The sequence below is a fragment of the Lacerta agilis genome, chromosome 13, assembly GCF_009819535.1.
Source record: "Lacerta agilis isolate rLacAgi1 chromosome 13, rLacAgi1.pri, whole genome shotgun sequence".
NCBI lineage: Eukaryota > Metazoa > Chordata > Lepidosauria > Squamata > Lacertidae > Lacerta > Lacerta agilis.
Window position 1 is genome coordinate 20,168,022 of NC_046324.1, and position 19,704 is coordinate 20,187,725.

At 41.7% G+C, this 19,704-nt stretch overlaps 1 protein-coding gene across 4 annotated transcripts in view; it reads right to left on the bottom strand.

Moving 5' to 3' along the window:
* Positions 1-754: 754 nt before the first annotated feature.
* The window catches only part of LRRC28 (leucine rich repeat containing 28), a 53,657-nt gene continuing 34,707 nt past the window's right edge, over positions 755-19,704 (bottom strand). For 3 of the 4 annotated variants that reach the window (XM_033167784.1, XM_033167787.1, XM_033167786.1), the window contains 5 exons: positions 18,595-18,801; positions 12,298-12,400; positions 8,953-9,128; positions 6,884-7,043; positions 755-1,457 (listed from right to left, as the gene is read on the bottom strand). In XM_033167784.1, coding sequence (XP_033023675.1) covers positions 1,385-1,457; positions 6,884-7,043; positions 8,953-9,128; positions 12,298-12,400; positions 18,595-18,801 — 719 coding nt within the window. In that variant the 3' untranslated portion in view covers positions 755-1,384. The remainder of the gene's footprint in view (positions 1,458-6,883; positions 7,044-8,952; positions 9,129-12,297; positions 12,401-18,594; positions 18,802-19,704) is intronic. The other variant, XM_033167785.1, reaches the window with a different exon arrangement.

Consider the following 19,704-nt stretch of genomic DNA (forward strand, 5'->3'; position numbering starts at 1 on the left):
AACAAAGCAAAACAAGCAGTCTCATTGGGTCAATGCCTGTAGCTGATTTGTGTCTGGAAAAGGACACCAATACCAATGTGTTAATGAAAATACATATTTGTAAACCACTGACCCAGGACAGTGTTTTGCTGATGCTTCTTTTTTGTTTGTTAAAAAAGAAAGTAAGTTACACCCACATGCTGGGCTTCCTGCTGGCTTGTGCTGGTAAGAGCAATCAAAGGTTCCAAGAAACAATCCTCAGAGCAGTAATGCTATTTGTGAGGCACTTCTTGAGCACAAGCAAGTTAAAATGCTATCATAGCCCTTTAAAAGTTATGTTAGGAAAAAGTGAGTTTGTTTCACTCTCCCTGCTGTGGCCTCCCCAGATGTCAGAATGTTTGACTGAAGCTATTCTGGAAAAATCAACCAGGGTATTGAAACTACAGTTATGAAGACCACACCATTTTACACCTTAAAACAAGCACCATTCACATTACTTTTGAAGTCCCCCCCCCCACTCAAGTGCACAGTAAGTAGGGTTAAGTATGTAACCCCTTGACTCATCCAAACCTACTGCTGCCTTTAACCCTTACTGGCTCTGCAACAACTCAGGATTACAAGTTGGCAAGTTCGATATTTGATTTCTCGTGGCTTCCAGTGATGGTCCCTTGAAGGCTTCCAATCTCACATGCCAAGTGTCAGTACCAAATTCTCCTTACCCACTTGCAAGCAGACTCCAGCAACTGGTATGCAGACAAGAGTTATTTTCCATGAACAGATTTGTAATTCTCATTTATTGTCAAATAGGCAGTTAAGAGAAAAGGAGAACACATTTGATCCTGAATGGAAAAATAGAGAGGGTGGTGGTGGAGGAGAGAAACAACATGGCCAGAACAAATAAACTGCTACCTTAAATGGCTACTCTTAAGAGGGCAGTAGCACACAGCCAAGTAAGGAGGAGGTTAAAGAAAAGTTTAAAAGTACTGCAAATGGTTGGTTTAAAAAACGGTTTATATCATCCGAGTGGCTGAGAGCCGCTTTGAATGCAACTAGAATCATACGTGCAAAAACATGAGTGTGTCTTGGAGGTCGTTGGCCTGCTCGATGTTTGTTGCATTTTACATTCTGCCTGGGGAGGAACAGGAAGGTGTTAACCTTTATGAAAGCTAGAGCATCAAAAGGCTTCCAAGAGAGTTCTGCCTTTCATCCAAATTTGATAGGGGTGCAGGATTGAAGTGGCTCTCCATGTTCCCTGCTGGGCACTCCTCCGGCTGCTTTGGCACACACACACGCAGACGCGTGCAAACAGAAACAGACACACACACACGCTGTATCCCAGCACCGTCAGGAGACAGCCTAATGCAGCTTTAAACTGGCGCTGCTCCTGAACAGCTTTAAGTATTTATCAACTCAATAGGTCAAAAGTCTGCAGACACTGGGTGGAGCAGCAGTATGCCACAAAACTAACAGTTGTCCTCCTGGAATAGAAAAACGGAAAGAGAAAAAGAGAGAGAGAGAGAGAGAGCAGTTGTCAGCTCAAGATTAAAACATTGGCCCTTGTCCACAACACACAACTTTTCTGGATAGTTAAAAAAACAAACAAACCAGGAGGGAGGATTAAGCCGTGGTAAACTAAGTACACAAAATATTTGAGTTTGTAAAAATAGCAAAAGGTTTTTCCTCTGTCAACATACAAAGAAATTCAGCTAAAAACTTTTGCAGGTTTTGTAGCTTTGAAGGGCATGGGGGACATGGAGAATGCCTTGATTTCTTAAAAGGGTGGGACAACGTATTTTTTTTTATTCATGCCCCCTCTTTTAAACTCATGCGCCCCCTTTAAAACATCACACTGCTTAAAAAACAAAACAAAAAACATGTCCCCCAACTCCCCCCTAAAAACCCAGTTTAGATGGCCATTTGTCATGGACGCTTTAGCTGAGTTTCCTGCACTACAGGGCATTGGAACAGATGCCCCTTGGGGTCCCTTCCAACTCTACAATTCTGATTCTAGTAACAAAAACAAAGGGGTGCAGCTAGTGTGCTTCATGCCCCTGTGCCCTGTGTTTATAATACGCAGTCCTAGGACTCTTGAAGAAGGTAATGGTTGCCACCCTTTAGGCACAGGCGCAGATCTTTGCACAACTGGTGTGAACAGTTGCTCTTCCTAGCTGTGGTGCCACCCACTCCTCCTTTAGTATCAGGCAACTTTCCCCTTCTTCTGAATGATGAGTAGGCATCAGCATATGCACCACTGCGTGCCTGCACATTCTTGTACTAAGGCAGGCATAGGCAAACTCGGCCCTCCAGATGTTTTGGGACTACAGTTCCCATCATCCCTGACCACTGGTCCTGTTATCTAGGGATCATGGGAGTTGTAGTCTCAAAACATCTAGACGGCTGAGTTTGCCTATGCCTGTACTAAGATACATTTCTAATTCCTTATCCTAAGCTCTTTAAAAGCAGAAGTTATGATGGGCATTTCACTGTCCTAAAACCCAGGGCTGCCACACACCCGAGATTTCCCAGACATTACCAGGATTTCAAAAGCGGAAACAACGTTTATCTTTTTTTTGGGGGGGGGGGGATATGGCAACCCTATACTTGAAATGTGGCAACTCTATATTTGACAATCCTTTCTCAATGCACTGCCCCACACTTTTTCTAGCCAATGACAACTCGTTTAATTTTTACACATTTAAAACGCATCCACCCACCAACTATGGCCACCTGCTCCAGGTCGATTTCTTCAACACAAAGCTGAACGCCAGAGCTACCAAGTCCACAGGGGTCAACAAAAACTTTGCTGTATTTGCATGGATGGGTTCTCTAGCATCCCTGAAAAATGGCAGGTACTTGGGTGCAAATACTGTGTTTGTTGTTGTTGGTGTTAAATATGTTTGGCATTCCTTCATTTCAGTGCTGAAGTCGTTGCCAAGTATTTCAGACACACGTTGATCTGATTAACGGGAATATAGCACCCTTTGGCTGTGGTGGCAGAGGGTAAGGAAGCGTTGCCACAGGGCATATGCCAGCGCTGTATACAAAGCACACAATCTACCTTAGCCACCTGACCAGAAGTCGAATAAGCTGCCAGATGTGGTGTGGGGGAAGCCACACCCTTTATGGAGGAGACCTTAAATATACATGAGCAAGGTGGAAAGTTCGTTGTTGCAATCAGAGAAACTTTCTGAGTGGGGGGGCCGGGCCTCTTCCTAAGCAGTGTGTTCAAAGCCATCTGGCTGCTGTCCAAATTTAAGAGGCTCATTTTGTTCTCACTTCATAAAGCTCTGTTACTTACTGAAGGGGGAGGGAAAACCCATTATGGCTACAGACACAGTAGCTGTAAACAAGAAAACAAGAAAACTACACCATCTACTTGGTATCAGCAGGCTTTTCTTCGAGGAAGGCTTTAGGCAAGCTACGGTTGGGTGGGTATGGAATTGATATTTCCTTACAGCGGATTCCTGTTTTCAGTCTCCTGGAGGGCCCAATTCAAATCAGGAACTAATCAATATAATAATGTTCAGTAAGATCTGTAAGGTAAACCCTCCTTACAATCCCACCGAGTGTGGTGCTTCCGGGGGGTGGCACATGGAAGTCCTTCGCTCCTATGGCACCCTGTCTGTGGAACCTTCTCCCCCTAGGCAAAGTTGGCTCTCTCACTGAACTTTAAGTGGGGTGTGAAGATGAACCCTTTTGATCAGTTATGCCTTTTGCTCTTTTTAAAATGTGGTTTTAATGTACCTATTGTTTTGTTGTATTTTGATATGACTGATTTTGCTTGTGAGCCGACTTGAAAGGATCTTATTCCTGAAAAGTGGCACAAAATAAGTAAATCTAACAGCACTTTACTGTCAGTTTGAAGGACCAACTCCATCTGGATCAAAATCATCTGTCAGAGCTGATCTTTTGAGAGATGGTAGTTCTGGAATCCTTTTCTCTTCCACAGGTAGGGCCCTTTTCTGTCTTTGGTTTCCATAAGAACTTCCATCTAGGGCAGGGATGGGGAACCTTTGGCTGTCCTGATGTTGTTGACTTCAACTCCAACCATCTCTGGCCTTTGGCAGTCTTGCTAAGTCTGATGGGAGTTGTAGTTCTGGAACATCTGGAGGACTAAAAGTTCTCAGGGAGGCCTCCCATGTCTCTGAATGAGACAGAGAGAGGAATTGTTGGCCCTTCTGTTGGAACTTTTCCCCAGTTGCACTTCTTTTCATTGCCTTTTGTTCCATGTGTCTTTATGGGCCTGTTGACATAGCTTTTGACTCAGGTGTCTTGGTATTGGGAGGAAGAAGAGGGAGGATGATGGCAAGGAAGCCTGGGAGGCAGAGGAAGAGTCCCTGCAGAAGGATCTGTCACCTTTCCATGCTTGTTTTGGGGCTTCCTTGCAGCTGTGTTTGCTTTTCTTCCTCTTCTGTTTCTTTGGGGAAAGACACCGTCTCGTACCCCCTACCTGGGCTTCTTCAGTTCCCTAGGCAATCTGCCCCTGCACCCGATCCATTATTATGGAGAAAGTGAGAATCGGGAGTAGGGAGGATTTAATTTACTCATCTCTGGGCATCTCTTAGGAGTTTGGCACTAATCTCATGCCTGGCATGGAGGATGCTGGCTGGCCTTCCTCCTCCAAGTTATTGGATGCAACCTGTTCCATGCTATGGGCCATGGTATGAAAAATCCTGTCTTCCTCCTACTCTGCCTGAATAAGTGAGAGAGTTGGGACAATTTGTGACAGTTAGGTGCACAGCCTGTGGGTTTTTGCTTGCCTCCTCTGTGCTCTTGCTCCTGCCACTGTGTCTCAAGCCCTCCAGCATGCTGGCTGCTATCCACGCCAGAGGCTAGCCATCACTGTGCTCCTCCATTGCCAACGGTGCCAGGAAACAGCCAACTGGGATCCACCTTGTTCCCAGCCACTATGGAGAAGGCCGGAGGCAGAAGGGAGGGGGATGACTGGGGCTACACAGGCCTGTGGTTGCTGGTTTCCCCCCTCACCTCTAACTCAAAGTGGCAGATTGCAAGGAAGGGGGAAAAGACAGACAAGGAAAAAGAAAAAGAAATCCCCAAACCTAGATGTTTGGCTTTAGGGGCACCAACAGGTCCAATGTGCTCTAGGCAGAGGCAGTTTAGGAACCAGGATGCATCTTCTTCCTGGAGAGGACCGTCAAGATTTGGACCTAGCAAACCAGTTTTCCTGCCACAAGTCCAACTGGAGGGAAAGGGAGTTCTGCAAGAGCCATTCTTTGTTCTCACATTGCTCTCATTAAATTAAATGCAGTTTATTGAGAGGAAAGCCTCCTGGCTTCATTGTGCACATCCACATAGCAATGGCTAGATCTTCCATTGCTAGTCCTTCATCATAAGTTGAGCAGGACACCAAAAAGAAGAGGTTTGCCCTTTTCTCTTAGCCAAACTAGATTTGGCAAGATTACAAGGCAAGTTGTAGAAGGCCTGGCTTCTTGATTTTCTTCTCTTTTTGAGTTTTACACAAAGAGGCTCATGAATGCTATAAGTGGACATGCTTTCATTTCATGCATGGATGAAAAGTCTCTTGCAGAAAGGGCAACTGGTTCATTGTATTTCATGCCAGAAAGGCAGCCACCAAAGGCTGCAATGCTTTGCTAATTACCACTGGGCTCTGCTGAGCATCACAATGTCACGAGTTACAAAATGGGTGCATTTGCCCTTCACCATTCAGTTCTGATTTGCAATGATGAAAGAAACATATAGTTGATAATTTACCTACAGGTGGGTAGCCGTGTTGGTCTGCCATAGTTGAAACAAAATAGAAAATTTTGCTATGTGGATGTGCACAATGAAGCCAGGAGGCTTTCCTCTCAATAAACTTCATTTAATTTAATGAGAGCAATGTGAGAACAAAGAATGGCTCTTGCAGAACTCCCTTTCCCTCCAGTTGGACTTGTGGCAGGAAAACTGGTTTGCTAGCTTGGGCCCTTAATATGCTGCTGGAAGTCTCCTTGCTGAGTAGCTATTACTTGACATTAGGTGCTACTGGAAAGAATTTTCTATTTTGTTTCGATAATTTACCTGTTAGTCGAATGTCACCAATACATACAGGCTACTTATTTAGTCATGGGGAATCAAAGTATGATTATCATGGGGGGAAGCTACAAAACAGAGCTGTTTAGACATGAGTGGATTCTTTTTCTTAGTTCTGAAAATACCAGCATTTTCTTAAAAAGACAGACAAGCTTCTAGCTCTCACGGATTCAAAGGTGGAAAATGAAGGTAGACTGGCAGTGTGTTAAAGGTGTGGGCTACTTGGGTCCCAAGAATATTTGCAAACCTTCTCTTCCTCCCCTTTAAATATCAATATCCTACCTACACTCCCTATTGCTCTCAAAGGGACATTAATTAATTCCAAATTACTCTGCTTCCTAGTCAATGACCAAGCAAGCTCACAACACTAGGAAAAAATGCACCTTCCAAGAAACTTGCCAATTAAGCAATTCACCACTGTGAAAACTTATCATTTTGAGGAAATATTACATAATCAGTTGTACAGTTATATGGCAAGATTTTTGAGTGACGGTATGAAAGTACGTCACCATAGGTTCTAAGAGCCATCTTCACACCTCATGATGTCTGGACAGTTTTATCCTACTACGTTTTATCCTACTATGTTCCATTTACTGTGTTGTGTTCTGATCCAAGTATACAACACACTTTTATGCCAATAAAGGAGATTGATTGACTGATACAGTTGTACAGTGGTTGCTTGCTATCAAGGTAGGCACTGGAGCCTTAAGAATAAAGTGAATGTGGTATATGAAGTCAGCAGACTGAAAACGCATAAGAGTAGCACAACCATGGCCCTGTGTAGATGCCTTTCCCTGTAACTGAAGCCCTTGCATAAGGTCTAAACCCCCAATGTAATTTTTCCTGTAATTACCCCTGATGCAATCCAGCCATTGGCGTCTCTCTCAGGGGAAAGAGCTTTGGGTAGACAATAGTAAACATGGGCTGGCTGCAACGGTGGCAGTGTCCCAGAGGGCAGTACAGCAATTCCAAGAGACTCCTGGGTAATGAGATTGGATTCAGGAACTTCAGATCTAGAGGTGGGGGGGAAACACAGAGACGGTGACTTCAACAAAACAAATTCATAGCTATTTTAACATTACAACGAAGCTGGACACACTTGAACACAGAAATGGAAAAACAACAGCTCTGATGGTAACCAGGGGGGGGGGGAGAAGCACAATAACAGGGAATAGCTCTGATCACAAAAAAATAGATTGCTGCTTGCACAAGCTCTCTTGTTTTCCTCTTCACTGAAATCCTCTCCAGTTTTCAGATGCAGTATCATGGAAATGTCTCCTGGTTTCTATCTTGCTTTCATTTGGAATGAGAGTTGGAATGGTAGTTATATTATGCAGCAAAATCATCCCTGAGGGTGTTGAATGGCCATCTGTCATGGAAGCTGTAGTTGAGATTCCTCCATTTGCAGGGAGCTGGACTAGATGACCCTCGAGTCCCTTCCAACTCAACACTTCTATGATTAATCTAAATAGGTTTACAGGGCCTAGTAATCTGCCCCTTCAACATTAGACTTCTGGATTTGCAACTTAAAAGCTTGAAATGCTACCGAAATGTAGTGATAAAACCTATTATCAAGCAGTAACAGTGATTTTAGCTACATAAAGGGAAAGATCTCAAGTGCATTATTACGAATACCTCCTCCCATAGATTAGCGCCAAATTCCCTGCAATATGGTGCATAGTTCTGGGCCAACATTCCATTGCTGGCCTAAATAAAAATAACTGCTTCAAAGAGGTATGGTTGGAGTATCAAAATGTTGGCTTTTAACTTTGTACCATTTTCTTGGCAATTGGGCTCATCTGCTAATTCACATTCATCCTAATTATGTTTTTCCAGCCTCCCTACTTCCCAAAGTAAGAGATTATTAGCTCCTAAGGACTTTTGAGATATAGCTTGACATTCAAGTTCCTGTTAGGAGCTGAAGCCCCATGTGGCAGCTTGATGCAAAATGCAGACAAGCCATGGGCCAGTTTTCAACAAAGAGCCTGAACTGGGGCAGAACTAAAGCAGCTCAGCTGTCACGTTGCACTGCAATGGCCAACGGGCTGCAAGCGCTTCTTTCTGCCTCATGCTTAACGAGCCTGCCAGCTCTGGAGCTGGCTGCCTGAGAAGGAGCTGCATTGTTGGATGATGCATTGCCTCTTGCCGCAGGAATATTATTATTTCTGCTTCTCTACTCTCCCATTAGAAGACAGTTGCTTCTCTGCTGCGGACTGTGAAAAGACTCTGGCCTTTTCTACGCTCTGTGCAAGAAAAGACTCCTAAATGCCTTTTACCTAACACTTGGCTGTCTTTTTGGGCCTCTCATTCTTATTGCAAATGTAGCTTGGGAAGCCATTTGATTTGGAGTTTTGAGAACCTGAGTCAAACTTCACAGCACACTGAAAGTCTACATGCTTCAAGTACTGTGCTTACCATAAGCTTCTCCTTCTCACTGTAAGCTTCTCTGTTTAATTTACAAGTATCCTAGACACTTCATAGCTACCCAACTCTTTATACTCTTCCTTTTGCTTCCAGCAGTTTCAATATGCTCATTAAACACCATCTTTTAGTCCTTTTTCCGTCTCTGTTCCTTGGAAATGAATTTTCTCCCTTAATATTCACACCTCTCCCATCTACAAACTTTCAAAAAAGTTCTCAAGTTCTCAAAACACAACTACTCTCTTATGCTTTCCCCAATTCATTTCACACCTCTCCCATCTACATACATTTAATCACTCAACTTTATGGGGCTGACATCTCATTTCTTGGTTTTAATTTTTCCTTCCCTTCTGTCCTTACTTTTTTATGCACCCCATCTGCTTAGACAGTGAGGGCACAAAGAAATATGATGTCCATTTATAGTTGTTTCACTACACAGTCTAGCTAGTTAGGTGCTTAATAAAAATTCATATTGCAGGAATGCAATCATCATTCAGCTACCTTTTAAAAACCTGCAGTATGTGTTATACAGCGTCCGCATGGCCATCTCTTGCAAGGGCAGAACGCGGTCCGACTCTGACCCAATTGACTTCACCTCTGCTGGGAGGAAAACTGTCAACTGTCCTGATGAAAAGGTAAGAAGCTTCACCTCTGACTTCTGAACAGGAGAACCACAGCTGGAAAAATATTTGAGGAAAGGGGAAAGCTGTTTAAAAGGAGTAAAATAGCATGAAAAATCCTACCCAAGCCTTCTAAAGATACTTGATACTTGAAAGTGCGCCACCCCCTGTTTCAGCCTGTCTGTGCATTAAGTCAGAGAAGAATGATCCAACAAAAATAAATATTTTGAGTATATTGGACTCCACGTATGTACAGGAAGTCATTGTTCAATAGAGATAGATGTTGGCAAGTGAGTTTCTCCAGTGATTTTTTTTTTTTGGTCTGAAGTTGTTATACACATCAATTTTGTACTGTACTGGTGAAATCCCTGATATTTGCAGATGTTCACGTACTTTCAAATTATATTCCTGTAGCACAGGGATTAGTGGAAGGACAAAAATGGACTTTCTGAGCCCATTTTTCTGAGGTTGCTAAGAGACTTATATTTCAAGCCTGGAAGGATAAATATCCACTATCTATTATGAAATGGTTTGAGGACTTCACTGCCATGGTTGTGTATGAACATATTTCATATAGATGTCTAGTTCCTGTTGATACATCTATTAGGACATCTGGAAGGCATGTATTAATGTATATGTTTAACTTAAGATGCATATACTGATGGTTACTGTACCTGTAATGTGAAGTGATGGTTTTTTTTATTAGTATCAGTACTGTTCATATATCATTATTATTTTAATATCTCCCCTTGCACAGAAATGAATTGTTTTAATTAGTTTTTAAACAAGATATAATCCCAATGGGATGCATATCCTCTGTATCAATAACTGAACAAGATCCCACATTAAGTTTTTGAAGCGAGGTGGGGAGAACATTGCTTCATGTTGCTATAAGCAAAAACCGAATCCCAAGAACACAAACAGTGCACATCTGTCATGATGATCTTGTTTCACAAATTTATTGTTTGTACCTTCATATAAGAAACCAGGTACTTCCGACACCTCAATAACTTATCTCATTCATACACTGTATTCAAAGCTGTGCTTTCGAACTTACCAATGGCATTCTTAGCTAGCTCCTGTGTACATCTTAAGGACATAAATGTGCAAAGTGCTCTTTCCTTGCCAAATTCTGAATACCAGCATAACTCAAGCTTTCCTAGTACAATACAATTCCAAAGATAAATGTGTTTGTTTTACCTGACCATCAGAGGTCTCTGTGTTTAGAATCAATCACTTTAGAGTGATTGTTGATTTCCCACCTGTCAGGCTGAATAAAACTAACTACCTTAGAGCTATTAAAGCATTACTGCAATGCCACATGGTTGTGCAGGATTTTCTTCTTCCTACAGAGCTTTCCTCAAGAAAACGTTTCCTGGGCTCCACAAAAAAATGAGAGCATGAGACAAGAAATGTCTGCACCTACATCTCAGGAAAGGAGGATAACTTATTGTATTACGGGGAAGAACACCCAGCTTATAGGTTTCTCACATGCATGAAGACTACAAAGCATCATGCGTCAAGAATGGGACTACAGAGTCTCCACAGACAAGACACGTTTTCTGTGTTTACAACAAAGCATGCTAAGACTTTCCAGTGTGACAGTCCCAACTTGAGTTCATCATATTTCATTAGCCTCAACAGATGCCAAGACAGTTGCACACAAAGCTTTCTTCAAACTGTACTAGTGTGATGGCTTACCCAGAAGGCTATGATGAACACTATGCAACTCTAGGGTCACAAATGATTTAAAGCAGAAGTGGCAATGTACTCAAGGAAATTAGTTCAAAGAGATCATAGTGAAGAGTGAAGGTCAGTATGTGGACAGGAAAGAGAGAACAACATGCCCAAATGTGGATTTTCTGGAGTTTGGGGCATTCTGCCAAGTGACTCAAAAAGAATTAAGTGGAGAATATGAGGAGTGGAGAAGTGAAGCACTGGTTCCATGTTCTTGAAAGGAAGGCTTTTAAGTTAGACTGTTAAGATCCCTGCTTAGCCATGAAGCTCACTAGGCAACCTTCAGTAAGCCATTCCTTGTATCAGGCAAGGATAAATCATAAGGATATATTATAATGTGGCCTCAGGATGGAACATGAAAGAAATATGAACCCTCTAGGTTGACACCAGCTGCACATAAGCGATTTCCAGCAAGTTGGCTGCAATATTTACATGCCAACGATATTACTTAATACAACATAGTTAATTCTGTCTTCAAAGGTGCTGCTTGGCATTAGCAAGGAATGGTATGCATTTATCTTCACAATTCAGAGACGATTCAGAGACCCCTTGTTTCAAATTTTGCTATTTCTACTACACAGACAGTAAATATATTTGGCAGTCATTAATGAAGAAAATGTGCAGCTCACCCTTTCACGTATCACTACATGTTCACCTCTGTGGCTGCTACTTCTCAGCATTTACCTCTTTCGCCAGATATATGCTTTTTTTATCCAGCATAAGAAAAGTGTACAGTATCCATATAGATCAATTTACATAACCACCTGAGAGAAGGCAACTGAGACCTACAGCGGGTTGTACCTGCAACTACCATTTTCTTTAATGTACATCTTTTCAAGTTTTGCCAGGGGTGCCTAAACCACACAGAGAGATGCTTTTTAAAGCACAGATGAATCCAAATTAAACAGAGGCATGCTATCCTGTTTGCTAAGGGAATACGTTTTGCCACAAAATTACCGCCTTAATATGAAAAACAAGTATAAAAAGATTCAACACACTATCCCACAGTACATGAACAGGGTTGTGGTTTTTTCTAAAAGGCAAAATACAGGTAGAAAGAAAAGTCTGGTCCACATTATACTTTTGAGGTATTTGGTACTGAAAAACCCACAGAACACTAAGCATCAAAATACACTGACAAAGCAGAGTCATAGAAATATTTAGAAAATTTTTGAGTCAATACTTATATTCTGTTGGCACCATGCTTCATGTTGAACGCTATCACCCCAAATGTCCTAAAACATCAAGAAACACGGCAGACAACCAGTCAGGGGCTTAGCACTGTAAGTATTGGATATTCAGCAAATTAATGTAGGAGATTTAGCACAATTGGAGGGTACTGGCAGTCAAAGTAATCTCTTCAAAGTAATGTGATGTGATGAATAAAAATCACCCAGAGTAAAGTTTAACTTGAAAGAGACAGCCTGTACTTGTTATGGGAAGCTTCAGAAGATAAGAGGCTACACAGCAACTTAATTCATATACTTACCCACTGCAGCCAATGACTTTATTATAGAGGTACGAGGGAAGTCCCTTCAGGTGAACATTGTTATCCACATAAACATACTGCAGTTCCCGAGAACGACCCAAATCTGGATTTAAAAGGAAAAGAAAATGAAGGAATCACAACCCTGGCAGAGATATCCGAAATAGTTAAAGACACATTATTTGGTTCTGTGTCAATGAACACCCAACTCCATGGCGGTTGACTAAAAAATCTCTTATTAGGAAAATAAATGAAATTTGCTGCAAAGCAAGGTGAGAATTCTCCAGTGTAAATTCACTCTCAAGTCAATCCCGTTCCTATTTCTTCTCTGGGAAGCAAATGATGCATACACTCACTCTCAATGCATTATAGTATAGGAGTCTTATCAATTGGTGGAGGTAAAAGGATGCAAAGGAGCTCCAATTTTCTTAAGTAATCCTTTTAAAGGGGTTGCCAAGTCTCAAAGATTATTTGACTCCAAGACAAATAATGATGTTACTAGTAAAGAAAGAAAAAATACTCTATACAAGCGTGCAGATATATTCTACACATGCACACAACACGCACACACAGTATCCTTTTGCAATTTGAGCTGCTACATTCTTTACAAGGAAATAGAAGCTTCCCCGCTCCCACCCTGGTAATGGACACAGACACACACAAACTTTTCTAGGGTGTAGTTCTGGTGTAAAAACCAAACCTTTAAGGAACCATTCCTCTTTAGCCAGCCAACTTCCTTTCACCTATTCTGACCTGGCCCATAATCCACTGGGGAATAAGGAACTGTGGATGTTCATTACGAGTTAGGTGAGGTGTACCATTTAGAGAGTTGTAGACCACAAAATCCTCCTCCAGCCCCACAGCACATTGCAGTAGTCAAGCTTGGACAGTGCCAGGAGATGTACACCTAGGGCAAGACTCTTGTGCCAAATTATGCAAGGAAAGAGTTTTATGTTATGCCTCCCCCCTCCAAATGCTGGTTTTGAAAAGTGTATTATGCTGGGTCTGTTCACATAATCATTCATTTTTTTCAGGAAAAACTAGCCTTATTTTATTCATTTATTGCATTTTTACACCATTTTTATTTTGGCTTTCCACCAAGGAGGTCTGGCAGCATTCTGTTCCCTTCCCATTTTATCCTCCCAACAAACCTGGGTCTCCCCATTTTATAACAAACTGATGAAATTTGCACCTATTCTGCTAATACACTGAATGGAGCATGATTATTCTTTGAATTTCATACTTCTCTGAATTGTGTCATACAAATTTGGTACTGTATTTTTCGCTCCATAAGGCGCACTGGACCATAGGGCGCACCTTGTTTTTAGAGGAGGAAACAAGGAAAAAATATTTTTCTGGTTTTCCTCCTCTAAAAGCCCTGATTTTTTGGGGTTTTTTTGAGGATCAGCTAAAAGTTTAGCAGCTTTTTTTGCAAAGGGAAAAACCCTTTTTTTGAGGATTAGCTAAAAGTTTTGCAGTTTTTTTTGCAAAGGGGGGAAAGCAAAGAGGAAAAGCCCCGTTTTTATGGGGTTCAACTCACATTTCTGCAGCTTCTAAAGGAAAGGGAGCCTTTTCTACAGTTTCCAGACAGATAATCTAATCAGCCAGTCACATGTCGCTGGGGAAACAAACAAGCTCCCTCTGCAGCACATTCAACAAAGGAGGGCGGGGCTGAAAGGGAGCCGGGGACTCATCTCTCTCCCGATCTCTTGCTGATCAGCTGCTGAGCGGGGTGATCCTCTTTTGGCCCCTGGCCAATTCAGCTCCAGGGACCACCATTTGCTCCATAGGACGCACATATATTTCCCCTTACTTTTTTGGAGGAAAAAAGTTCGTCTTATGGAGCAAAAAATACGGTAATTTATTGTTTATCAAAATGCAAAACAAAAGTAGTATTTAAATACTTTTTTGGGATAAAATATGTATTTTAAGTATGCATTTCAATCTGTATTTAGAAATACAAATGGTTCATACACCTTTTGAAATCTCAGATCAATGCAGAAAAGTAAGGGTTATGTACTTTTTGGGTTATGAACTCCGGTAACCCAGAAACGCAACCCGGAGCGCGCACGATGCGTGGATGTGCAGAAGTGTTCTGCGCAGTTCGCGCATTCGCAGACGCGTTCGCGCAAACCGCTACTTCCGGTTTTTTTGCGTGCTTGTTTGGGTTGTGTACTTTTCGGGTTACGAACTGTAACCTGGAACCAATTATGTACGCAACCCGGGGTACCACTGTACCAATAATCATTGCATTTTAAATTGTTTTGTTTTGTTTTGGATGCTGCCTTGGAAACTTTGGCTGAAAGGCAGTCTAGAAATCTTTCAAATGAATTGATAAGAACAAGAGTCATTTCTGAGACCTGTAGAATAACCCTGATTTCTTTTCCACTGATAATCACAGAATCTTAGAGTTGGAAGGGACCCCAAGGGTCATGTAGTCTAACCCCTTGCAATGCTGAAGACTTTTCAGGAACCAGTCCTCATGCAGCTTAGAAGCTTGCGTAGACATACCCACAAAAATCAATGCACTTGTTGCATTAGTACTCACTACTTTTCATCCTGAACTTCTCAAAAAGACTAAAAGCAATGCCAAGCCAAACCACAAAAGATTTTCTAAATGCTTAGTAGTTGCTCCTGTAAGTGGGTCTGCCCACCTCTGTTGCCATTAAATTTTAAGCATCAGATAACATAATAAATATTGCAAAATGTTCTTTGCTAAACACATTCCTTCTGTGCTTCACAGATTAAGGAAGTTGCCCATCTGAAGCTACAAAGAAAGTTTTCATGTGGCTTTAAGCACTGTAGCTTGTCTAAAACATTTCCACTTTCTTCCTACCAGAGTACAAGATCAAAGCCTTTCTATTAGAACTGACCAAATGGTAAGAGTCCTGAACAAACCCCAATTCAAGAAATCCCCCCCCTTTTAACCTCAAGGCACTGGCATATGCATTCCACATGGCTGAAGATGGAACAAAAGGTCTTATGTGCCTGCACTGATGTTCATTAACCCTACAGTGAAAGGAAGCATGGAAAAGAGGGGACAATAAACCCCTCTGTTTACCACACTTAGAAGAACGAAGCCCAGTTGTTTAACACTATGGGCAAGCAAATCCTCAATAAATGTGTGTGCGTGCACACACACATATATGTAAGGTTTCAGTTATAATAGGTAACTACTACTGTACTTTTACACTGGCTTGCAATATAAAATACTAAAGTACAATAAAAAAATTGAGCAAATATAACCATATGATAAAACAGCAGAGCTAACACATTACATAGGCCAAAAGCCCAAAATCATATTTGCCAGCTTGCCTCCTCTCCAGCCCACCTCCCATGGATGGAATCTAAAATGGTTAAGTGATTAATGTTTTCTGAGACAATGGCCTTGTTCACACGACGCTTTAAACCATGGTTTAAGCTAAACTACGGTTTAAAACAAATGAGCAATGCGTTAGTGCATGATAAGTCCCTGCAGTGCTCCTCCCCACTTCTTTCTGCTGTAGGCTGGGGAGGAAAGAAACCAGAGCTGGCTTACCATTACATGTGAACTGGCACTTATGGTTTGTTCCCTAACAACCCACAATGGTAAGCCATTCCCCCCACCCCCTTGGCTTACAATCATAGTTTATTGGAGGAAAACAGGAAGGCAGCCTCTGCTTTGTTTCCTCCCCAGTGGGCTGAAAAAAGGATTGGGCCTTTTGAGTAGCATGCATAGTTTGATCCAGTTTGCATGTTACGTTAAATTATAGTTTCAATGTGGAATCTGCAAAATACTGTGGGGCACTATGGTTGAAGACCAAAAACTGTTTTTAAAGGTGTTGAAAGTGGCTTCACATCCCACAGTGTATATGCATAGACCCACATTCTGTCTGTCTCGTCCCGCTGCCATCTCTGTTCAAACAAAGAGAATACAGAAGTTGTTTACCAGATGAAGAAAGTATGACAACTTCACATACCATGAGCATATATCTTACTCTCAAACTGCCTTCATTTACCACCTGCCTCCAGTTTATTACCAGGTGATGTATTTTCAACATGGGTACATTAACATGCAAAGGTCTATTCAGAATTAAAACAGGCTTGTCAAATACAGATTCATTATAAAGCTATTTCTAAAGACATTTCTATATATCAAGAGATGCTATCAACAGTTAAAGTAATAAATGGAGTGGTTGCAACGTATAATTTTGCCAGTCTAAATAGATGAATTCATTTATTCAACTCAATCAGAACATTATTACAAATCCAGAAACCACCAAACCTAATTTTACAGCATCTTTTTTTCCTTGTTAGTATGTGGTTTTTTTTAATGTATTCAGTAGACATAATTGCAACATGAAATCTAGGATGGCAAACATGCGCTAAGACAACTTGTGTGTGTATCTGTGACCATTTAAACCAAACTATGGCTAAAGCCCTCTGTAAAGAAATCTCTCCTACAAAGCAGCAAAAAAGGAAGGCTTTCATAGACTTCATTCACCAGACTAGACAGCATTTTACATATACATATCCCTTAAACCTAAGGCCACAGTCTATAATTATTTTCTGACATAACTAGTCTCTTCAGAGAAAGCTCAAGGCTTTAGTAGTCATTCAAAAATGGGGCTTTCCAGGACAAGATTTTTAAAGGACACCTTAATGGTGCCTCTGTCACTGCAATACATGAGTGTGGTTTTGTAACAGGTACAAAATCATACTCCTGTTTTCCATGGAAAGAAAATAATTTCAATCACAATAAAAATTAAGTTTCACTCACCTCAACTACTCAAGAGGACTCAAGTTGGAACACTATACGTTAATGTTGTTCCAAACAAGGATTTAGGAATATTGATAGATCAAAAGAAAGTACAGTGGTACCTCCGGTTGCAGATGGGACCCGTTCTGGAGCTCTGGTCGGATCCCGAGGTTTCCGCAACTGGAGGGACCGCTTCTGCGCATGTGCGCGGGGTGAAACACTTATGGGTTTTTCTGCTTTCGCGGGTAACATAAGCCGAGGTGCTACTGTAAAAACGATGTTATCCTAGAGTGGAAAAGTGGCTGGCCTTTGTTCATTCTTGGCCAGTTGATTAAATAATAAGGTATATCTCCTCATTTTATATATTTAATAGTAACAACAACAATAATGAAAATAGTTGTATTTCTTACCCTCCTTTCACAAATCACCCATAAGAAAGTAAAATAACCCAGTGAAGACTGGATGGGAACTATTAACTTTGGCTAAGCTCATCAAAGCTCAGCTTGAAGGCCTATGGTCAATTATGCATCAGATGCCCTTAGAGTTTCTAATACAAAAGAATGGGAATTTTTACCTGGCATGATAAATAATTAGTGTACAACTTAGGGGATGTCTTTATCTTTCCCTGTCTTTTCTGATTTTCCTTTATCACAATATTAATCTAAACAAAATCAAAAATTCTTTCCAGTAGCACCTTAGAGACCAACTGAGTTTGTTCCTGGTATGAGCTTTCGTGTGCATGCACACTTCTTCAGATACACTGAAACAGTGTATCTGTAACAATATTAATCTATTACTGTATTACTATTATGTAATGTTATTTATATAATTTAGTTTTAAAACAGAAGGATACCATAACAGGAGCCTGCTGCAACAGATCAGCAGCCCATTTAGTACAGCATCCAGTTCTCACAGTGGCCCACTAGAAGCCTATGGGAAGCCCGAAAACAGAACCTGACTACAACAGTGCTCTCCCTTCCTTTGATTTCCAGCAACTGGAATTCAGAAGCACACTGGTGGTAAAAAGGTAAAGGACCCCTGACAGTTAAGTCCAGTCGTGAACAACTCTGGGGTTGCAGCGCTCATCTTGCTTTACTGGCCGAGGGAGCCGACGTTTGTCTAGAGACAGTTTTTCTGGGTCATGTGGCCTGCATGACTAAGCCGCTTCTGGTGAAACCAGAGCAGCACACGGAAACGCCATTTACCTTCCCACTGGAGCGGTACCTATTTATCTACTTGCACTTTGACGTGCTTTTGAACTGCTAGGTTGGTGGGAGCTGGGACCGAGCAACGGTAGCTCACCGTTGCAGGGATTTGAACCGTGACCTTCCGATTGGCAAGCCCTAGGCTCAGTGGTTTAGACCATAGCGCCACCGCGTGCCCCCCCGACAGTGGTGGTAGAACATAGCAATTGTGGCTAGTAGCCATTGACAGCCTTATCCTTTGTGAATTTCTTTAACCCTTTTTGAAATCCATCTAGGTTGGTGGCCATCACTAGATCTTGTGAAACAAATTCCATAGCTTAATGAGGGGGAGCGGGAGAGAAAGAGAGAATCACTCACCAAGTGGTAAGAACGCAAGGCGGTTTCCAGCCATTGACAATTCATTAAGATTAGGAAGTTGGCAGAGATGGCGAGGGACATACCACAGATGGTTCTGGTCAGCAGTTAGGTACTGAAGAGAGAGGCACATGTGCAGCTTTTCAGGCAAAGTTATCAAATGATTGGTTGAGATGTCCAGCGTCTGCAGCTCCCTAAGGTCTCCAACCTCTGCACAACAAAAACATCAAATTTTATTGCATTGTACGCCACAATAATTGAAGAGCAGCTTAACAGGAGTGCTATTCAAAAGGAGAAAAGAGCTTACATATTTTGCCCATTGCAGCATCCACTGTCACACAGCACCATTCCCAAGACTTGTTATGGCTACCCAAGATACAAGTGAACACCATACAGGTTGTCTCCAACTAGGTGGGTCGCAACTTGTGCAGGACTAACCTACACTATGAAGACTATGGCAGGCTCTGAACAATTTCACAGCATCTGCAAAGCTCTCTTATTTATGACATACGGCCATTCAGGTTACTGGAGATGGTTTAGGATTACACATATGGTAGTACTGCACTTAAGAGATTCCTTTGCAATTTAGATACTTCCTTTGCTATAGCTTCTAGAAGACTCTGTTCCCAAAGCTGTGCTAACTCCTTTTTATGATGGCTGCCTCCATCAAGTACACATGCAACTATGTTAATTTGAAGCTCCATTAGACACAATGGAGAAACTGATAGGTGCAAGGAGAAGCTACTTTCCCTAAATGGAGAAAAGGCTCACAAATGGATATGAAAATGTTCTTGTAAATTCTCATGGGTTTTCTGCAAACCTTGCAATAAAAACTGCAATCATCACATCTTGATTAAAGTAAGATTGCTTCCAATGACCATGGTAGGACAGGAAAAAAGATTCCAATGCACACAAAAAAACCTAACCACAAAATCACTATACGAAATTGGGGGGTCCTTCCCATAGGAATCTGCTTGGCTGCTGTGAAAATAGGATGTTGGATTATGATGGGTCCCTGGCCTGATCCAGCAGGGCTTTTCCTGACCTTTTTCTTTTAACGGCATACAAATTTTGTACCTCCCTCAAGATACTGACACAAAAGTAAAGACAAAT